At 43.3% G+C, this 21,470-nt stretch overlaps 1 protein-coding gene across 3 annotated transcripts in view; it reads right to left on the bottom strand.

The window, feature by feature from the left end:
• Window positions 1-10,574: 10,574 nt before the first annotated feature.
• Window positions 10,575-21,470, bottom strand: part of LOC138246477 (uncharacterized) — a 194,570-nt gene continuing 183,674 nt past the window's right edge. For all 3 annotated transcript variants that reach the window (XM_069201115.1, XM_069201116.1, XM_069201114.1), the window contains exon 31: window positions 10,575-12,086. In XM_069201115.1, coding sequence (XP_069057216.1) covers window positions 10,885-12,086 — 1,202 coding nt within the window. In that variant the 3' untranslated portion in view covers window positions 10,575-10,884. The remainder of the gene's footprint in view (window positions 12,087-21,470) is intronic.

A 21,470-nucleotide genomic window follows, 5' to 3' on the forward strand; every position in this document is an offset into this window, starting at 1 on the left:
TACTAGAGACAGTTTGGATCACTTACACACTGCATGGACGTGTTTAATCACTTTATATACATTGTGTCTCCTTTCATCATTGGTGTCCCGGTCACATTTTGTTTGTTCGTCATGTTCACTCTAACACCTATCTTCTCAGACTCCCACACTAAGTCACTGGTTTTTGGTTTGGAATCTTTTCTACTTGATTCTATTACTGATCCTGCACACTTATGTATACCAACTGTTGCCTTTATCAATATCTCTTACAGCCTTGATGAAGTCACTTGTGTGACGAAACACGTGTTGGCTGTTTTTCTGCGATTATCATGCTCTTCAACACCTACGAATAAAGGCTATCTCTACTAATCAAGATTCTGGACGTTTTCTTCGACCTCAAACTTTCGCTTACCTTCAACAAACCACCAGGGCTCTTCATCCCTGCAACACTTTTGGACACAACACTCTGTGTGCTCTGGCCTATTTTCTCTTAATTGTTTCAAGCTATTCAAATGCCTGAAAAGTTTGCCGTGGTGAAATGCAGTGCACATCTGATTTGCAAGGCTTTGGATCATTAGGAAATGGAAATGCGGATCAAGTTCCAAGGTTTTGTACCTTTAACTGTATATCATTCAAAGGCAAATGGGAACTGTAATCTGAAGAGGAAGAAACATGTGCAAGCTATGCATTGAAAGTAATTGACACATTGGAGGAATTGAAAAATGTTGCAGAATAATGCTGACAGGGAGGAAAAACGTTCATGGAGCAAAATGAAATGTGTGCAAAGACAAGATGAATTGTGGGTTTCAGAAGAGGGTCAATTGGCTTTGCAAAATAGTCTGTTGTCCCAAATGGCTAGGTACTACCATGGTCAAACACATATTGGGAGGGATGCAATGTTTTGGTTGTTCATACTTGATTGGTTCAACCCAAGGTTTAGACAGGTTGCTGAAGAAGTTGCCATCATTGTGTCATTTGCCAACAGCTGAACGCGGGAAAAGGGATAGTGGTTAATTTAAGCCACATTGGAAGAGCGGGAGATCCATTCAGCAGAATGCAGATGGATTTTATTGAGATGCCTGTGTTTGGTATGGTTGTGATGGTGATAATAAATGCTTCTTACTGGTGTGGGTGTATTTTGTATTACTATCACAGAAACGCCACTTCTAGGAAGTGCGCATTTATCTGTGCTCATGACTCTGGTGTTTTGCAGCTTGACTCCAATCCCGTCTGGGCATAGTGACTGTTGGGGCTTTGTGCATACTTTTCAGACAGAATGTACACAGGGAGGGTGGAGGTGTCACAGAGGTGCATCTGCATACTGAATAGTCTTCCTGGCTTGAGAGAAGGGAGAGGTGGGGCACACCTACTTTTGTAAAGGCTGTGCCCTGGCCTCACACAATAGGAGCCTGTGCTGAAGGAGAGAGGGGGCACTCCCAGAACCAGTTGTAACTGGCTGGAACCTCCGCTCCCTACCATTGCAAAACATTGTAAGGACTGAGTATAAGTACAGGGAAATTTTCCCCACAATTTGGAGACTCTTAATCATCTTTGAGCTGGACACAGAAATGCTGGGAGAACTCACCAGGAACCGCCATGGATGAATGCTGCTGTGCTGACCTGTCACCTGCTTGGTCACTAAAGAGGACTTGCCACTTGCTACATACTCCTTGTGCTGGCCTGTTGTTGGGCCCTCTACCTGTGGGCCTTTTCTTGCAAACCTTTGCACCCCAGGGGCAGGGTGCTGTGGCCCCTGACCCCTGCATGTCACCCTGAAGCACGAGGGGTGCTTCCCCTTTTTGGGCTGAGATACAGTGCTTGGGAAATCGCTCTATGGGGGATTTCATTAGCGCTTGGAAGCGATTTCCCCTTGCTGGTGTGCTGCGCTGGAAAAAGCGTTTATTTTTTATTGCCGAGAAAATCACCGCTGCAGCCCTGGGGAAGTTGTTGGCCTAAGCGCGAGCGCACTGTTCCATGCCCCCGGGGCACCAGAGGAATCCCTTGGCAGCATACTTGGAGCTCGAGTGCTCCTGTTGTGCCCCAGGGGTGAAGCACGCTCCATGGAGCGCACCAGGGCACTGACAGGCACCGACTTTGGTACCTGCCTCCTTTCCAATGGCTGGGCGGGCCGTCGAGTATTGAGGAAACCGGTGGGCAGGGAAAGAAGCCTCATCAGAGGCTCCCTCGCACCACCAGGCCTCTTGCTAGAGGACGTCTGCCAGGCAGGGGGAAGGGACACCTTACGGGAGGCTCCCCCTGCGTCCCCGACACCCCGGACTGCCACGTGTGGCCTTGTGCGGGCCAGTTTGTTTTTGTGGTCTCCCCTAAAGCGGAGGTCCAGGACCGGTCCGGGGGAGACCCTAGGAGACCACGGGCCCCTGGAGGGGCCCGTAGCAAAGTCAGAGTGGATGCGTGGTGCCCCCTCCTCCCACCTTATCTCAAGGACGTTGCCCCCCTCGTGAGGGCCGGTTGAGGCCCAGGGGGGCCCCTAGTGATCACAGGTCCCCGGAGGGGCCTGTCCACAAAAGAGAGGAGGTGCGTGCCGCCTTCCTCTGGTCTAAAGATAAGGGAGGCCCCTGTTTTGTGCAGAGGAGCGCGGGCCCCATTTTCTCACCTTCTAGGCACTAGAGCTGCCATATATAGAACATAAGTTCTTGCTAGATATTTTTCTGATTTATATATTACCTACCTGTTTGATGATTTTTTTATATACGTGTGCAATTGTTACTTCTATGGACATGATTTTCTGATTTGTATTTTTATGACTTGCCACATGTTTTTTAATGTTCCTACTATGGGCGTTCTATGATATGCTTATGACAAGTGCTTTGGTGTACTAACGTGTTTCCTGACTACTGCTTATGTTACAGAATACTGAGTAACCTGTGTGTTATGTGTGACTACTGCTAGTTTGCAGAGTAACTAATGTGGAACATTCTGACAAGTGCTAAGGTAGTAGGATAGTACTGATACGTGATGTTTGGTCTAATAATTGTGTTGTGTACAATACAGTATATTTTCATATAATCTGGTGCTGTGTTTCCTTTGTGGTGGGGATATTGTGTTATGTGTGTTGTGCAAACGCTTTACACATTGCCTATGGGATAAGCCTGACTCCTCGTGCCAAGCTACGAAGGGGGTGAGCAGGGGTTATCTTGGACGTGTAACTCCCTTGCCCTAACTAGAGTGGGTAGGTTCTGCCTGGCTGAGATGCATACCCTAGCCAACCAGAAACCCCAGTTCTAACAATTATGATGCATATTTGCTTTTCCTTTCTAGGTACCAACTGCACTGTTTTGATGGAGCCATAGTTAGATGTTTTTCCAAATTGGTGTTACTAAATTATTTTGCATGAAGCCCAACATGCTGATGCTAATCTGATGTTAGTTAAGGATCCTCACTAATGGAATTAGGCTAAGAGGGAATAATGCTTGAAGAATTTCTCTACTGAATTTGAATGTACGTAATTACTTTGTTATTAATTTGCACTGTAACTTTAGAATATGTTGTAGTTCAAGCTTTGATTAGATTACGTTTCTTCCGCTGTTGCGGACAGCCAGTATTGTTTCTGTGTGTGTTTCATTCTATTTTGAGATTAATCTACATGACCTTAGCATTGTTAATGTAGGGAAATAAATATTCTAACTTTTACTAAATTATGTTGTTATTCATGACTGAAAGTTCATGGTGTGTGACAATTACTGACTCCATTGATTACTACTGTTATTGATTGTTGTTGAATATTGATATTGTGTATTGGTTATTGATTATGTACTGGAGCTATGGTAAGAACATCTTAATTGCGAGTGAAAAGTTTCATCGACCTATTTGCGTCCCCTTGTAAGTTTACTTATTAAGGTCTGACACGTTAACAGCCCCGGGACCCACGTCTGGGCATACCCAGTGCACTAAGGCATTAAATGCAAACTCAACGGGGTGATGGATGGAATGCCTGAATTAATCTCAGCCACTGACAAAGGTTCAGGCTTCTTCTCAATCTCCAGTTAAAGCCCTAACTAGGGAATAACCAGTCCTAATTTACTTGTATTACAGTTGAGGGAGGAAATGGCATCGTAGTCCAGGCTGCACTATTCCCATAAGGAGCAGGGTCAAGACTGATTTGCAGATGAATGGGTACAAATTGAGGTGGGGAAGTAGGCAAAAACTGATGGATTGGAATGTGACCCTGAGGGATTGCCAGTGGTTCAGGTTAATTCAACCATTTCTCAATTGTGGTCCAATGATAGCTTGGCCCTTGAGATTGGGCTCCATCGCTTTTTTGGTCTTTTTTACTGGCATTTGATTGAGTGCGGGAGTGTTATCCAACCCTTTAAGTAATGATTAACTCAAAGCTTATAAATGACTGAGGCACAGATAACTAAGTCCACAGGTCAAGTACAATAGGAAGGGGATTTCCTTAGTGTAACCCTAAAGCAAATCTAATAGGGAATTATTTCTTAATGTGAATGCTCTAACAAACAGAATAGGGTGGGGTTTTACTTTGTAAACTGTGAAACAATCATCTTAGCTCACTTTGTAACAGCCACTATAGTTTTCATTGTGTACATTTGCATTTAGCATTTACTTTAGTGTAAATTAAAACAGTTCTTCTTTTGAAAAGCAAAACAGTAATTGATCATTGATTTATTAAGTTTAGTCGTACTTTGTAGAGTTCTGAGTTTATAACCCTCACTGACAAAGCTTTGAATGATTGGTGATAAAAATGGTGGGTGGGGTCTATGCTGCAGTAAACTGGTTTGTTTAGTTAATGAGCATGGTGCTCTTTGGTGCATGCGAGAGTCCATGCCCCTAGGTCCATACGTATTCCAATATCCTGCATAGTACAGAACTAGTTGCTATGTCTAAGTCTAGCTCGCTGTTCTACAATTCTGCCCTATGAATAAAAAAGGCACTTCGCTGCACTCCGCATTATGGGCCTGATTTAAGAAAAGTGGCACTGTATCCAATGCAGTGCCACTTTTCCTGCGCCCCTTAGTGCTCCCGTATGCTGCCATGTTTGCATCGGATTTAACATGGCGGTAGATAGGGAACTGGCATCAAAAAATGTTATGCTAGTTTGGTGCTTTGCAGGATTTTCGACACTAATCCCGCAAAGCCCATTGAGGCCCATTGAAAATAATGGTGTGCCTCCTTTAAACGCCTACTCTGTGCAGGTGTTAAATATGCAGCAACAAATATCACAAAGAAATCTTTTAGATTTATTTGCACAATTTTTTTGGTCCCTCTAACGGGGGAACACCCCCTTTGCATACATTATGCATGGCGCATGCATAATGTGGTGCAAAGGGTTACAAAGTGGCGCATGCATTGCGCCATTTTGTAAATAATGGTACAGCGATTATTTTAAGCCTAACGCCACACTAACATCAAAAAAGTATGCTAATGTGGCACTAGAGCTTCATAAATCTGGGCCTATGTGTCTACAATTGCAAGAGGTCAAGCTGCTGCAGTGGGTCCTGGTTGGTACAGCAGGACCAGTGTAATCCAGGGAAAGCAGCTGCTAGAAACAGTTGTGGATGTTCCTGAAAGGTCAGAAGCAGAATTCTGGAGCAGAAGATGAGTGCTTAAGACGGCGAGTGTCTGAAGGCTCTTAAGAGCCAAAGTGTGTGGCACACATCTAGGTGAGTATATGATGTGGGGTCGAGTATGCATATGTGATGTGAGAGTTATACATATGATGCGTGATTGTGTGGGGATTGTAAGTGAAGGCTGACTCCCTGAATCACTCTGCAATGTAAGTAAATGAACAGCGTGTGTCAGTACATGTTCACACCAATCTGTGGAAAGCCTCAGTATAGAAAGCTGACCATAATGGCTCATAAGCAGCGGGACAGGACCTTACCTAAGAATGGTTACTAATGCCTCACGAAAACTTGAGGGGAGTTGTTAACACCCATTTGGTGAAAAAATGCCAATAGGACTCCCACACTCCGGATAGACTGGCAGTCACAAAGTACCGGAAGCCCTGCCACACCCCTCAGAGATCCAGCTACAGACTACTAGGACCCTTTCGACAAACCTATGTACTATCAGCAGAGCTCCCACACTCACACATAAGAGTAGTGGTCACACACTACCAGAAGCACTCATACACTCCTGGCAGTCTAGTAGTCACTCACTACCAGAAGCACCCTCCAAAACGAGCAGTCAGAAACTATGAACAGCAATCTCATTTCACTTGCAGACTACCAATCATAAATTAGAGACAGTGCTCTCTGTCCCATTTTAGAGCAGCAATTCATTAAATCAACAGCACTCTGAAACACCTAGCAGTCACATTCTACTAGAAGCCCTCTCCCTCCTTAGAATCATTTTTAGACCCCTGAAATACTACCAATTTAGGGCCTCATACAAAGATTCCTTGAAGAAAAGTGGGTGCAAGTTGTGCACCGACTTTCACCGAATATTTCTCGATTTTGCTAACTGGCCTATGTACTTAATAAGTTTGTTCTCAAAATACAGAATCATGGACCTCATTCAACTTGCCCCATCATAAAGTTTTACTTACTTACAATATTAATGAGACCCACCATTCCTGGCCACAATCACAGGGGTGGTGAACTGCAGGATTCAGCAGACCACCATGTCTGTGATTGCTTTTAAATAAAGCATTTTTTTTTTTTAATGCAGCAATTTAAAAAAACAAAATTGGGGAAAGTCACACAAACCGTGGACCACTGCCTACTCATAAAAAAACAAAAACAAATGTTTTTTCAACATTCACAAACGGGAAGGGTCAATTGGGGACCCCTTCCCATTTGCGAATAGGTTAAAAACTCCTTATTTGTAGTCGAATATTGATTTTTTGCGAGCAGTGTTCAGTTACAAAATATTAATACATACCATAAGTAATAAATATTTGGAACTGAATGCCCTAAACACACCCCTTTGAAATATCAATTCCTTATTGTTTCCCAATCCCATTTAACAATATGAAAAACATTTTCTGCATTGTCAATTGGGTTTAGTAAATGCCAAAAACTGTTTAAGTGGTTGCAACTCTTCAGGTTTGCGAAAACTGAGTGTTTGCAACTGTTAAAACACTTTGTACATGAGACCCAGAACTCCTGGACACATCAGAGTAGCAGTCACACACTACCACAAACACTCATACAACCCTCACAAGCTAGCTGCCATGTATTATCAGAAGAACTCTCAAAGACAAGCAGTCAAACACTATCAACAGCAGTCTCACACCACATGTAGTCCATCAACAAAGTGGAAATTTAATTCCATTAACAGAACTCTCACACTCCTTACGGGCTAAGCAGCGACTCTTTATCGGACGCACTCTCCCACATTTTACAGACTACCAGAAGCAGTCTCAAATCCTTAATAATTTAGCAGCTTAACATGGCTAAATAAAAGTGTCTCTTAAGTGAGATGGTTTGTGTGTGTTATTATCGATGGATGATTAGGTGAAAAGAAGAACGAGTAACCACTGTATGAACAGAGGCATAAATGCATGTATGATTGACTCGGTGCCTGAATGAGGGGTCTTTGAGTGCATGGAGAGACGATGAGTGACTGTATGGATAGAAGTAACCAGGAATTTTAAACATAATCTAGACCCACTGGCTTTACCAATGCTTGTTTAGTATGATCAGCACAATGAAACAGGGAGCTGAAGTGAGCTAATGAAGTTACTTGGAAGTCCCTTTAGCAGTCTGCCTTTGATGATAAAGATGTTGCTATCTGTTAAAGTTAATTTTAATGTGGTTTGTGATGCAGTGTAGTGATGTCCTCTTGGACCCATGTTTGTTCCCTACTTTAGCTTCATTTTATACTTCACATTTTATACATTTTAGCTGCATTGACCTTAGCATGGTGTTAAGATGATTTCCGGCTGCAAACACCAATGAGCACAGGAATCGGTAGGATGAGCATATTTATTCTTCAAGGATAGAAGTATTGAATAAGTATTTTCCTTACAAAGTAATAGCCCCGGCTGCACCCGGACCTGCTGCCTCTTCTCCTGTCGCCTCCTTCTCAACTGCCCCGAATCCTCCTCTGCATTCATTTCATAACATTCACTCCTCAACATTCTCCCGTTCGCCGGCTCGCGCTTATCACGCATGAGCCTATTACAAAGAACAAGGATTTAGAACAAGGACTTTATCTACAGTACAACACATGGCTTTTTAGCAGTGACATTTTACACATTTCACTTTCGTGATATTATTCAGGGAATATATTGTATGAGTTGCCTGTTTAAGACTTTCTCAACGTGAAATCAGTACATTCTTTGGTTGGCTAGGAACGCAGTACATGATCTCCTATTGCTTGTGTTGCCTGTTCAGCAGACAGCTTCTAACATCTGGACATAGAATTACATCTGAGCTATGCTTCTGAAACTGTGGCTTTTTATTCTCTAAATGGTGCACTGACATGGAGGGCTCAGAAGGGAATTCCATCTACCAACCGTCCTGGGACAAATGCTGTATGCAGCGCTAATCTACCAGCTTCCTGAGAGGATTGCCATCTACTCAACAGACTGACTCTGGACATGGTTTACAGGTGTAGGGCTAAGGCTAATCCTTCAGATCGAGAAAAGGCAGAAGGGTACACCCGCATTGCTCTCAGTATATTCTTAGGGTTATGTAGGAACATCTAGAAAACATTTATCATGATTGGTTTATTCATCCTTTTACCATTTGAATAACGCTAGTTACTTTGCTTTGTTTCATCTGCCTAATTATCCCTGTCATTCTCTCCGTGCAAGATTACGATAATTTCACTAAATGTATTTAAAACTTATCTCATATCTCTCTTGTGTTTCTGCCTGGGCATGCATGAGTAATACAATGAAAGGGTGAGATCTGTTTCCATGCCTTTCTTGGTAGTCTGAGTGTCATGTTCTGATTGCCACAATCAAATTTCACCAAAAAGGGTTAGGAGTTTACGTTAGGCACTGTGAGCTAGCCAGGAATTGGACCAGTGGTTTCTGATGGTGCAAGGACTCATGGCCAGATATAGAAGAAAAAGTAATAGCGATATCCAAATCGCTATTCCTTATGTATGAAACATTCTGTTTAATTCTTGGGATTCCTAGTGGGTCGAAAATCAATTTACTTCATAAATATTAATGAGGTATGTCACAACTTGTGACCCATTAGGAATCGCAGCCATCACAGAGATGGTGGCCTGCTGGGCCCAGCAGACTACCATGTTTGTGATTGATTTTAATTATAGCAATCTATTTTGTTTTTTAAGAGCAGCCTGTTTGCTTTAAATGAAAACGGGATGTGTTGAAAAAGAAAACAATTGCCACAACTTTGAGATGGCAGTAAAATATCAAGGTTTTGCAACCACCTTTTGGTCACAAAACCGTGATACATGATACTGGAAATCATTATTTGGAAGCCACACCCTGAAAATGCCCCTTTCAAATAGCGATTTCCACACCCAAACTGAGATTCTGGAGAATCGCATTTTGGGTGTTTGTGCATCAGGAGAAGCATTTTTGCCGTCACAGACGGCCCTGGTTTGGTAATTGAGCCATCTGTGACAGCAAAAATGCTTTATAAATACAGCCCCATGTGACCAACATTCTGAAGTTCTGTTGTCCTAATATGCAGTCCTATTATCTTAGTAGGAGCTGTTAACAGCAGTAAGCAACATTAGAGAGAAGGGGATGCCATCATTTATTTTTTACAGTAATGCCACTGTTGGTCTCTGTAATAGCTTTCATGTGGTAAGCCTGTGCATGGTTTGGTTCATGCATGTGACCTTTCTTTGGGCCCCCTTTATAGCTGTGGTCAGGAAAACTGTGTGTACATGTTCATAGCATGCAATCACTGACCTGGTTACTTGTTTTTCATATACTGAATGTCCGTTAAGGTGCGAGTTTTTTGTCTGTGTGTTGGAGGGTTATAATAGAAAGGCTAGTCCTTTCATCCAGAAAACCTTCATACATTCTGGACACAAGACCACGGTGTATGAATGCAGACGTTCGCATATACATCTTCTGCATTGATTCAAAAACCTACGCCTCTCCAGGGAAGGAGTAAGGGAGGCGCAACAGGGAGAATTACCTTTATTTCCCCTTGTTTTTCTTTTTTCTGTGTGTTGCATTTTGCAGCATACACAGAAAGAGAAAAATGCCTCACTAAGGTGTCCCTTCCAGCACAAAAACAATTATCCCTGCAATGCAGACAGCCTTGCACCAAGGGTGCTTGCGGTGGTGCATGGTTGACCATTGTGCGCTAACGCAGGGAAAAAGGTCAAGAATATGGCGTATCTCATAGACGCAGGGCAGCGCAGGAAGAATCTTTGCAGTGCTGGCCTGCGCCAAAACCTCGTAAATGAGGCTTTGTATGTGCATTCTTCGAGTGTGTCACAAAGGCCATTCAATCAAAGTTACTTTACTTCTCTTCATCCTTATTTACCAACATGTACCACCTTCTGCGTATTCCAACTGGATTTGCTAGATTTTTCGGATATACGGATTTGTTATATCACATGAATTACATTTGTATTCGTTTACAAACCTTCCATTAACGCTTTATATTGTTTTTCAATTAAGTTAATTTCGAGGGCATGTGACCAGGTAAATGTGAACATTCACAACAATCTAGTGTGAGAAAATGCTTTTATTTGAAACAACACATTTGGCGCATCTTTCTTTCAAAATAAGATGAATAAGCAAATATAATAAAAGAAAAGGCATCTTGAAGATTAGAAAGAGGTACTGTTTAGTGGGTGACCCCACTTTGACAAGCAATCATACTGTATGCAGAACAGTTCAGAAATTGATCTCGAGTTAAAGATTCATGGCAAGCTTTACATCTTTAAACCCACCAGCTGCTACCAGAGGGCAAGCATGGTGCACTGAATAGCATGCTTGTTGAATACATAAACATGGGGCACCTGGATGAGGAGAGCTCATTTGGGATTGCCTTTGCTGTACCCGATGATCATGAGTCCGAATGGGATGTTGTCAAGCTCCACAGTGTGCCTGGCAGCATCAATGCCAAAATCATATTTCACCCAGGAATATTCCGTGCCAGGGAAAGGTTTCCAACTAAGATTTGAAAGAGATTTCCCATCAAATGTAATTTGGGAGATAGCTGAGGTCTTTACTACCAGGACTGCTATATTCTTCTCTAGATGTGGATTACCAATGACCTGATAGCTGGTGCCATAGCGAGACACGTCTGGGATGTTCATTAAGAAGGGCTCATATGACCGGTCGCCGATTTTCCCCCCTGTGCAATAGTACATGGCCAGGACCCTGGCACTGGCTGTGATGGAGACAGTGGCAGATTCTGGTAGTTCAATGCGCAAAACTTGACCTGCCTTCAAGGATTGGCTTAACTTGCGTTCTCCCACCTGATAACTTAATTGTGTGTCCTGCACAGCAACAACATACACCATGTCTGTCCTCCCTGGAAATGCTAAACTCGGTGCAAAGAAGTGCGTGCCCCAACGAGAAGTGGGGAGGAGCTGGAGGGAAACATGATGACATGGGGTCACTTTCCCAGAACAGCTATAGCCACTGGAAACGGCAACAGGTTTAGTGGACTCAATTCTGGTGCCAGATAAATCGTCCTTGCTGTGTAAATGGACCTCCTGGAAAGATTCAAGGGTGAGAGTAATTTTGCTTCCTGGTGTGTATGTCTTCTCCTTATATTGCACACTTCCAGTTGGGTAGATCTCAACTTTATTTTGACCTTCATAATTAGTAACAGAAAACTCTTTCCGATCACCCGCTTCCCCTCCAGATGGTGTTACCACATAATACTCTGATCCCACTTTTTGCAAAGGAATTATACCAGATGTTTCCGATTGGGTGCCTCTGACAGTTTCAGTTACAACTGAAATAGGTTTATCCGACTTAATAACAATAGAAGAAGTTTCTTTCGCCATCGCCAGCAGCTCCGCAGGGATGGTTATGGAAACAGCAACAGTCTGCCCCTTGCTCAGGATGAGCTCTCTCTTGAATCTGGCTAGCTCATAGACAAGTGTGACTTTGGTTTGGTCCTCATATGCCGTGACGCGGAACTCCAACTTCACTTCCTTTTGATTAAGAATTTTCGGGCTAGGGATGACAAATTCTTTTCCAGCAGGAGCCGTAGGCTGTTCACCTAAGGACATCAAATTAAAGAAAAGGCACATCACCACATTGGTATCTAGTAATAGTACCTTGCTATGCATATATCACATACCACGTGTATCGCATGTAAACTGCTTCAATGGGGCTGCCAATACATTTTTACCTATAGTCTTCTTTGCTTTATTATATTTTTACATTTTAGAAACAAACAATTTGAGAATAAAGTTTATTAAATGCTTTGCTGTTGTCCAAAATAAAATGATACCTATATGTTTTTTTTACATATGGTGTCAATCCGATTTCAATACAGTGGATATGAATCAACAAAGGTACTTAAAAATAATCCACATATTTCGATGGATATTAATTCATCGAAATATGTGGACCATTTTCTACTTACTTTACCTTACTTTGCTAGATGGCAAATATTATAGATCTCTCCAGAGAAAAAAGAAAATGGGATTCAGTGAAATATACTTCACTGGTTCTGATCCTGGTTCCTTCAGGTGCCAAATAATCCTTATCGCCTGCACCTGAGGCCAGCAGGGTTCAATAAAGCCCCCTGTCACATTCAGCCTCTACATTAAGACGTTTGGCGCGGTATTCAGTATCAGGTTTCACCAATATGCCAATGACACACAACTCTATGATTAAAGTCCCCTTTGCTGCGGACATCCAATGCCACAGACGCTGTCTGCTCATGATACACATCTGGACGAACAGCCCCTACTTGAAGCTTAACCCCCCAAAAAATGGAATTCCTTTTATTTGTCTGGAATGACTAGCAAGAAGCAGGACAAACCTGGCACAATGACATGAACTTTGTCAGCTTTGAATCCCAACTTTTATTAAATGCCAATACACCATCCTCACCCTCAAAGAACACATTGCCAAAAACACAAAGACCGCTTCTCACACTCCATACTCTCACCTCTACAGGTCATCCTAAGCTACACCACGCCTCATCCACAGCCTGTTGTGAATATGAGTACATCTCTCCCATCGTGATGAGATTCCACTGGCTTCTCTTGTTAGCCTGCACCATCTTCAAACCTTGCTGCATCATTTACAAAGCAACCACAGCCAGCTCCACTGCTTATCCTGCAGACATGGCCACCATCCCTGGTGTTTCCCAGTATACCTGAAGTATACCTGAAGCCAGGACACAATGAAACAGCTGACTAAAAAGTGTAAAAAAGTAAACAACATCTTTGCCACCTATGCACCCGGGATCTGGAACAACATCCATGCATCCATTAGGGCCACCTGGATGCTGCTCCTAAACAGCACTAAATAACAATGTATAAACAGCCCTCAAAGCAGCTACCTCTTCTATCCCACATTGACTTAATGTTTCTTTGATCCTCTATTGTGTTCTGTTTTCTTTTGGCAAATGTCTGCATTATAGAAATACCATATATATATATATATATTTATATATATATATATATATATATATATATTTTTTTTTTTTATATATTTATATGAAATCACATGGGGGACCACACAGTTTCTAATTGTAGTAGCCCATTTAGGATGACTTGAATGATGACTGTGAATGGTGGAATGCCTCGGAACACCAGGCATGATTCATGGCAATAACACAAATCAGAAAGGTCCTGACTGTACTGCATAGACTAGTGCCACAATAACCTGTGTCCGGCTAATAACGATAGGATATACTATCAAATGAACATGCATCATTAAAGGTAAGGTGCATCCACTTTTTTTATTTTGCTTTAATCAACAACAAGGTCAGGAACAAGTAGGTTCAGGGTAGGCAGTCCACAACCATGGTTCCTGTCCTGGCAAACATTCATGACCCCGGATGGGCCATGGAATGGGCAGAAATATGTTGATCATGATATCATGGAGATTCATAATCTAGTCTATAGCGGCTTTGGGTTTTAAACCATATGAAAGAGAGGTGGGAATAAAGGGACATAATTTAAATATGCCCCAACACATTTTTAACTGTGTCTCACACATTTACCCCTCCTACATGGGGGAAGTTGAGAAATACCCCGTATGTCTACACAGTTACCATCTGTGGTCAGGCTACGGTTTAGCTTGTTTCAATTTGTAACACTTGAATTATCCCAGGAGCCAACCATGCACAAAAAGTACAGTGGTTGTGAATAGCAACCTGACAGTGAAGCATACCAGTGGAAGTGGGTGAGAGTTACAATCCTTATTTAATAAGTAACAGTGCAGAAATTAAAACGTGTTATATAAACAAACAGATATACGTATAGTTCTGAAGTATAAATGAGGCAGGCATATCCCTTTTTTCTTATAGAAGCCTTTATTATTACTTTGCTGTGTACCTCAGAGGACATAACTCTTGCAAAAAGAATTGGGTATTTCATCAGCACAGATCTAATTCCCTGTACCCAAAAGGAAGGTCCTTGCATGTAGTTAAAACCCTAATGTCTGTTACTAGCATTAGCATTGTGTTTTTTTCACATCAGTATTGATTTTTTTGGACAAATTACAGTGCTCAGATGGCATTACCTTTGAAAAACCAAAATCAAAAGCACAGTCTATTTGTTACCATTACAGTTTTAAAAAATATATATATTCCCATAAATACCACAAAACACCGAAAAAAGCCTCAAAATTTATAAAAATGAATTTACCACCATTGGGCGTTTATGAGTTCTTAATGGCAGGCTGCTTTGGATAACCAATAACCATGAGTCCAAATGGCATGCTGTGAGCTTCCACAATGTGGGCAGTGGGCTTGTTGCCAAAATCGTATACTGTTGTGGAGTACTCAGTTCCAGGGACCATTTTTCACTCAATATTAGAAGGTGAATTTCCATCTAAGGTAATTTGGGGCACAGCTGATGTTTTTACTATGAGGATTGCCTGATTCCTCTCAAAAGTGGGCTTACTACTTACTTTATACTTGCTGTCATATTGCTTACTGTCTGGAATATTGAGAATGTGCTTTCCATATGACCTGTCCACAGTTTGCCCCTCGTTGCCATAATATGTCACCTGGACCAGCTTTGATGGAAAGAGGGGTGAATTCTAATATTACAATCTGGGTTATCTCCCCAGCCTTCCAGGTTTGTCTTTCTTTGCAGTCTCCTACCTGATACTGTACATTAGTAGGTTGGGAAGCAACAGCAACCACAATGTCTGTACTTCCTTAGCTAGCCAATGATAGGAAGAAGAATTATTTTCCGATTCAGTTTCTGGATTCAGTGGATAAGACACTTGGTAGGATGGGGTGACTGCCCAAGGACTTCTATATCAACTGAATACTGTAATGGGTTTTCTAAAAATTCTACGCCACCTTTATCTCGGTCCCCGTTTTACGGATCACCCCAAACTTTTCCAGACAGCAGCTCACTTGACTGTCAATTGTTTTGGGAACATTTTGTGAAGATTCGTCAAATGGAGCAATAGGTATAGGCCCCTTTTCTTTAATCTTTTTTTCTGGGACTCGGCTTTAGATGGTTATCAACATTTCCTTATTGAAGTGTTGGCAGCCAATCAGATCTCAGCACAAGATAGGGATGGTCCGCGGAGCCTTAGCTTCAATATATATATATATATAGTTACAAATTTCTTTAATTTCTCAAAAAGTACTGAACGGATTTGCACCAAATAACAAAAAGGGCTCTTTCTGGACCAAGAACTTCCTTTCTGCCAAATTTGGTGTAGTTCCATCCAGTAGTTTGGGCACTATTCCTGTTCAAACTCGCTATGAAAAAATGCATGCCTTTTTCTCTGCCCCCGCTTAAGGGATCGCCCTGAAACTTTCCAGACAGCAGCTGAAGTAAGTGAGTGTATTTTTTTGGGAAGATTTAATGAATATTCATCAAATGGCACCAAAGTTAATAGAAAAACAAAAAAACGATTTTTCCATAGAACCTAGGTCCTAACTATAACTACCTAGTGGTATATAATATCACAGAATAAACCAAAGGTTACAGGGATGTTATAGTTAGGTTCTGAATTTCCTTGCACAAAGCCATAGAAATTCAGTAGTTATAGCTATGTTTAACTCAAGTAAATATAAGTTGTGCCCCGCCATGCACAGTTTCCTCATCTATAGCTTTATTGCAAATGTTGCATTAATAAAGTCAATGATGCCATAGAAGGTGTCATCAATGATGTAATAAGGGGAGTAATTAGCTACGCATGGTGTAGGCTCAAGTTATAGTTACCTTGGAGCGCGAGTTATATCTATCTATCTTCCACCAGCCTGGCTCCCTGTTCATATTTAATGCCAGCTGCCTCCTGGATCGCAACTCCTGATGCCATTTGGGACTCAGAGGCTCAGATTCTCCTTGGTTTCCCTAAAGATCTCTAATCTGACCTTGCCAAGGGCCTGTGATGCATCAGAGTTCACAATCTGCTGTGGCTTGGACAGCACACATTCCATCAAGCAATCCATTGGCACCAGTGTTGCCTACTGAAGCTATGTGTGACTGTGATCATCTGGGTTCTCTAGCAAGGTGGTCTTGGTTGAGGTGTCTGATACCGCCAGCCTGTCCGGCCAAGGAACCCAGCAGTTTTACTGACAAGATGTGATAGTTTTCCCCTACTGTGACAGCTGGCTGCTGAAGGCGAGCTCTCCCTAGGAAGTTGTCAACCACCTCCAGACTAAGGTGAACCTCCTGTCATCTTTGAGGTTTACTATCAACATGATAAAGCCACACCTTACTCCTTCTGAAACTCTCCCCTTTATCAGAGCTATTCTGGATACAGTTAGGTTTTGTGCATTTCCACCACAAAAGTGAGCCCAGGACATAAAAGCTATGATCCTTAACTTTCAGTCCTCAATCCTGGTTTTCATTGAGGTCAACTCTGAGGCTGCTGGGACTCATGGCCTCTTGCATCCTGCTGGTTGACTACACTAGGTGGCATATGCAGGTTCTGCAGTGGGGTCTGAAGACTCAGTGGGCCCAACATCAAAGGGCCTTCTGGGGAGATGGAGGTTAGAGGCCTCTGGTTTCTGGCAAAGTCCTGGCTCCATATCCACCTGTGGGCCATCCGCTAGGCATTGAAAGCCTTCCTTCTGTCAATCAAAAAGAGGCTAATGTAGGTACTCATTGACAACAACACTCCTATGAGGTACTACAACAAACAGGGCAGGATGAGGTCACGGACCCTATGACAGGAGACTCTGCACCACTGGAAATGGCTGACTCACTAAGGCCAGGCTCTTTGAATATCAGGGCAGATAAAAGCAGCCGTTGATGCATAGTGGATCACGAATAGCAAAAGCATCCAGTGGTGGTGCAAGGTTTGTTCCACGAATGGGGAGAAACTTGACTCAGTCTCCTCACCACCACTGAAAAAGCACACTGTTGGTACTTCTGAACGTTGGAGTTTGCAAGGCATCTCTCGCCCGAAGACGAATTCCGCCTTCAGTGAAACTTGGGACTACTATATGCTTTTCTGCTGATACCACTGTCCTGTGTTCTCAAGAAGATCAAGGCGGACCAGGTCCAAAGTCTTCCTTGTGGCTCCAGACTGGGCATGGAGGGTGTACTATCCTGAACTCCTGAGCTCGAGCATTTGTCCTCTGATCAGACTACCCCTCTGGAAAGACCTGCTGTGGCACCGAAGGGTAAGGTTCTCCACCTGGGCCTTCCCAATATCTAACTTCATGCTTGGAGACTGACCTGTGACAGCTGAACACCTTTGACTTGGCTCCAGAGGTGGTTGATGTCATCTTGGCAACTTAGCGTCCCTTGATAAAAATTGTATATGCTTTTCATTGGGACAAATTTGTGGCTTGGTGCAGTACTTGCCAGCTAGACCCGCTTTAGGCAAAGTTATCTGATGTTTTGTCTCTAGGAGGGCAAGGCCTTGCTCTGGGCACAGTTAAAGGGTACCTATTGGCTCTTTTATCTTTTTGGCAGGTGCTGAATGAGCCCTTTTTAAAAAAATATCTGCATTCAGATCTGTTTCTTATTGCCAAAAAAGCAGCCTCAGGATGGACTACATGCTCATTCTACCGCTGTGTTAGCGTGTGGGGTCCCTTTCCTAGACATTTGCTAGGCTGCTGTGTGGGCCTTCCTCCATACTCTAGTGAACCACTATTGTCTGGACACTCCAGTCCTCCGAGAGGGGCATTTTTCAAGGCTTTATGGATTAGAGACCCACCTCTAAATAGGTATCGCTTTGGTATCTATTCAAAAGGTGAATAATCTGTGGCTATAAGTCTCTATCAGAGCAAGTTACTTACTTTTGGTAATGCTCTTACAGGACGAGACTTTGGGCCTGATTTAGTGTTTGGCGGAGGGGTTACTCCATTACAATGGTTACAGATATCCTGTCCCCCGAAACATATATCCCAAAGAATATAATGGGATTTATATTACGATGTACGGGATATCCTACACCATTGTGATGGAGTAACCCCTCCACCAAACTCTAAATCAGGCCCTCTATCTAGCCATAGTTCTCTCACCCACCCTTCTACTTTCCTGATTCTCTGGTTGGATTCTATTCATTAATAAGATCGCAAGTCTAGGATCTGCACACTGGTCACTGGTTTGCTTTTGAGGCCGTGCACCTGAGAGTGTGGACTGACTTGAAAGCAACCAGCAGCGCACATGAGTGATGCCAATATAGGCTTCACACATCATTTCTGTAGAAGAACAAAGACAGTGCAGAGCCACACAGTGGCAACTACCACTGGAAAAGCATCACAGAAGAGGAGTGGGCTTCTACTCTCCGCACACATTGACCTGACCACACCAGCAACTAACCCAAAGCCACACAGAACCTCAACAGTTGGATCTCCTAATACATTGACATCCTGGGTCTCATCAAGCGCCTACCAATGGCAGAAAACCACCCACAGGCCATTGGTATGCAGAGGAACTCGGCAGATAAAATACCACAGCAAGTAACTGAAGCACAAATTGAGAACAAGTCAAGACATGACAGATAAAGACATGTCCAAATCAGTACTGAGACACTACCACCAGCGCACAGCTGTCGCAGATTGCATTGACATTGGCAAATAAAAGCAGCAAGGAAATTGATGTCATGATCAAATCAATGAATCAATCAAGATTTGTAAAGCGTCGCTAATCACCCATAGGGTCTTAAGGTGCTGTATGTGGGCGTGCTATTCAGTCGAAGAGTCATTTTCTTGAGGTTCTTCCTGAACGGCTTCAGTGATGCAGTCTGCCTTAGGTTAAGGGGTAGTGTGTCCGGGCTGCTAGGTAGGAGAAGGATCTTCCTCCTGCTGCAGTTTTCCAGATCCTGTGCACGACTGCGAGGGCGAGCTGGGAGGAACGGAGACATCTATTGGATACGTAGACGGTGAAGTGGTGGTTGAGGTATGCCGGTCCTATGTTGTGCTGTGCCTTGTATGTGTGGATCAGGAGTTGGTATGTGATGCGCTTGTTGACTGAGAGCCAGTGTAGGTCTCAGAGGTGGGAGGAGATTCGGCTGTGCCAGGGGATGTCTAGGATGAGTCTGGCTGCTGCATTCTGGGCTGTTTGTAGTCTCGTTTGAAGTTTCTTGGTGCTGTCGTCCAGTTTGCTAGTGATGAGTGCATGAGTGACTGTCTTCCTCATGTCGGGGGGAATCCATCTGAAACTCTGTGTTGACTTGGCGGGTCATTGATAGAGAGGAGACCAGGATGATGGTCAGGTTGCTGCATGGTCAGTGGGGGCAGAGGCATTACCCAGAGCGGTGGGGCACAGTAGTCATTCCAGGCAGAAGGCGTGGAACCGATCACAAGGATCTCTGTCTTGTCGGAGTTAAGCTTGAGAGAGCTGGCCTCCATCCAGGCGGCAACTGCTCTCATCTCATTGTGGAAATTCCTCTTGGCTTCAGCAGAGTCCTCAGACAGGGACATAACTGTGCCAGGTGCCACATTCACTAACATCACTCCCTCACACGACTTTTGCAACAAGTACTCAGAATTATTCTGTAACTAAATTACCTCCATACACAGCATTTACGACCCTCAACCGGACCCCGTCACCATTGCAACTCAACTTCCCATTACAGCTGTAGAATGAACTCTGACTTTGAGGCTTATCAAAATTGCTGCTAACATGAAGACCATACTCACTGGGCCCACCTGTCCCTTGTCACCACCATACCTTCACTACCCATCATTCACACCTCCATTGACTCGACCACCTTCCACAACACAGTGAAACTTGATACCGTCAAGCCCCTACTCAAGACATCATTCACTCACCCAGCCACGCTTCCTAACTACAGATCCCTCACCCTCATACCACACCTAGCAAAGGTCTTATAGAAACTAATCAACTGATGCCTAACTGCTGACAACCTCAGAAATCACCATCTCCTTGACGCTACGCAGTCTGGGTTGAGGCCCAACCACAGTACAGAAACTCATCTCTGCCACAGATGGCATCTGCATGATACTTGACAGAGTTGATGCAACAGTCCTCATTCTCCTGGATCCCTTTGCAGCATTTGACATGGTCTTACACCCCATCCTCATCAGACGACTGCATGAGATTTGCATGCAAGAACCCACTCTCCCCTAGATCTTCTCCTTCTTAATGCATGGAACACAAATACAATTTGTCAACTTGGCACCGTACTCCTCAGAAACCCACAACTGTATCTGTGTCTCACCACACACATGATTGGATAGGGCTCCCAACACAAAAACACAAGTACACCACCTGCATGACCCCTTCCTTGACTCAAGTCAATAACTGGATGAAAGCCACGTTTTGCAAGCTATACATTGGCTAGACAATAGTGATCTCCAACACCTTAACATGGGACTCCTACCTGTGGTGGGCCAAATTTGGACCCTCATCCAGCATCCACGCCAGGTACCTCAGAATAATCATGGTTGGAAAGTGGATTATTGGTAAGGGCAGAAAAGTACTTATACTTTGCAATAGGCCACTTACCACCACTAGGTCCAGTTAGGTCTCCATAAATAACCCTTGGTAGCTTGGCAAAAACCAACACGCAACAAGGTTTAACTTAACTAAGGGCCTGATTATGAGTTTGGCGGACGGTTTACACCGTCTGCCAAACTTGAGACGGGGAGGCTGCCACCATACAGGCTACCTCCCTGCCAGGCCCATTAAGAGTTTCCAGGTTTCCGGCTGCTGGCCTAGTGGGAAACAGCCTACAGCATTGTCTCCGGTTCCTAATCGACCTGAGAGCAATACTGTAGGCTGCAGTGTGCAACAGCACTCTCGCAATGTTCACTGTCTGCAAAGAAAAGGCCAAAAAATCAAATAATTGAACTTCCAAGATATGTTAGTCTGCTACATACATACAAATGTTTTTTTTGTATGCTGTGCCACTGTGATATTGGAAGTGTATTAGTACACTTTTTATTTAGATTTTTTCTGACTTCATGAGTGAATACCTGTTTATGATGACTTTAAAGATGACTTTGAATGGTGGAATACCAAGGAATATTATG

Source organism: Pleurodeles waltl, chromosome 7 (assembly GCF_031143425.1).
Source record: "Pleurodeles waltl isolate 20211129_DDA chromosome 7, aPleWal1.hap1.20221129, whole genome shotgun sequence".
NCBI lineage: Eukaryota > Metazoa > Chordata > Amphibia > Caudata > Salamandridae > Pleurodeles > Pleurodeles waltl.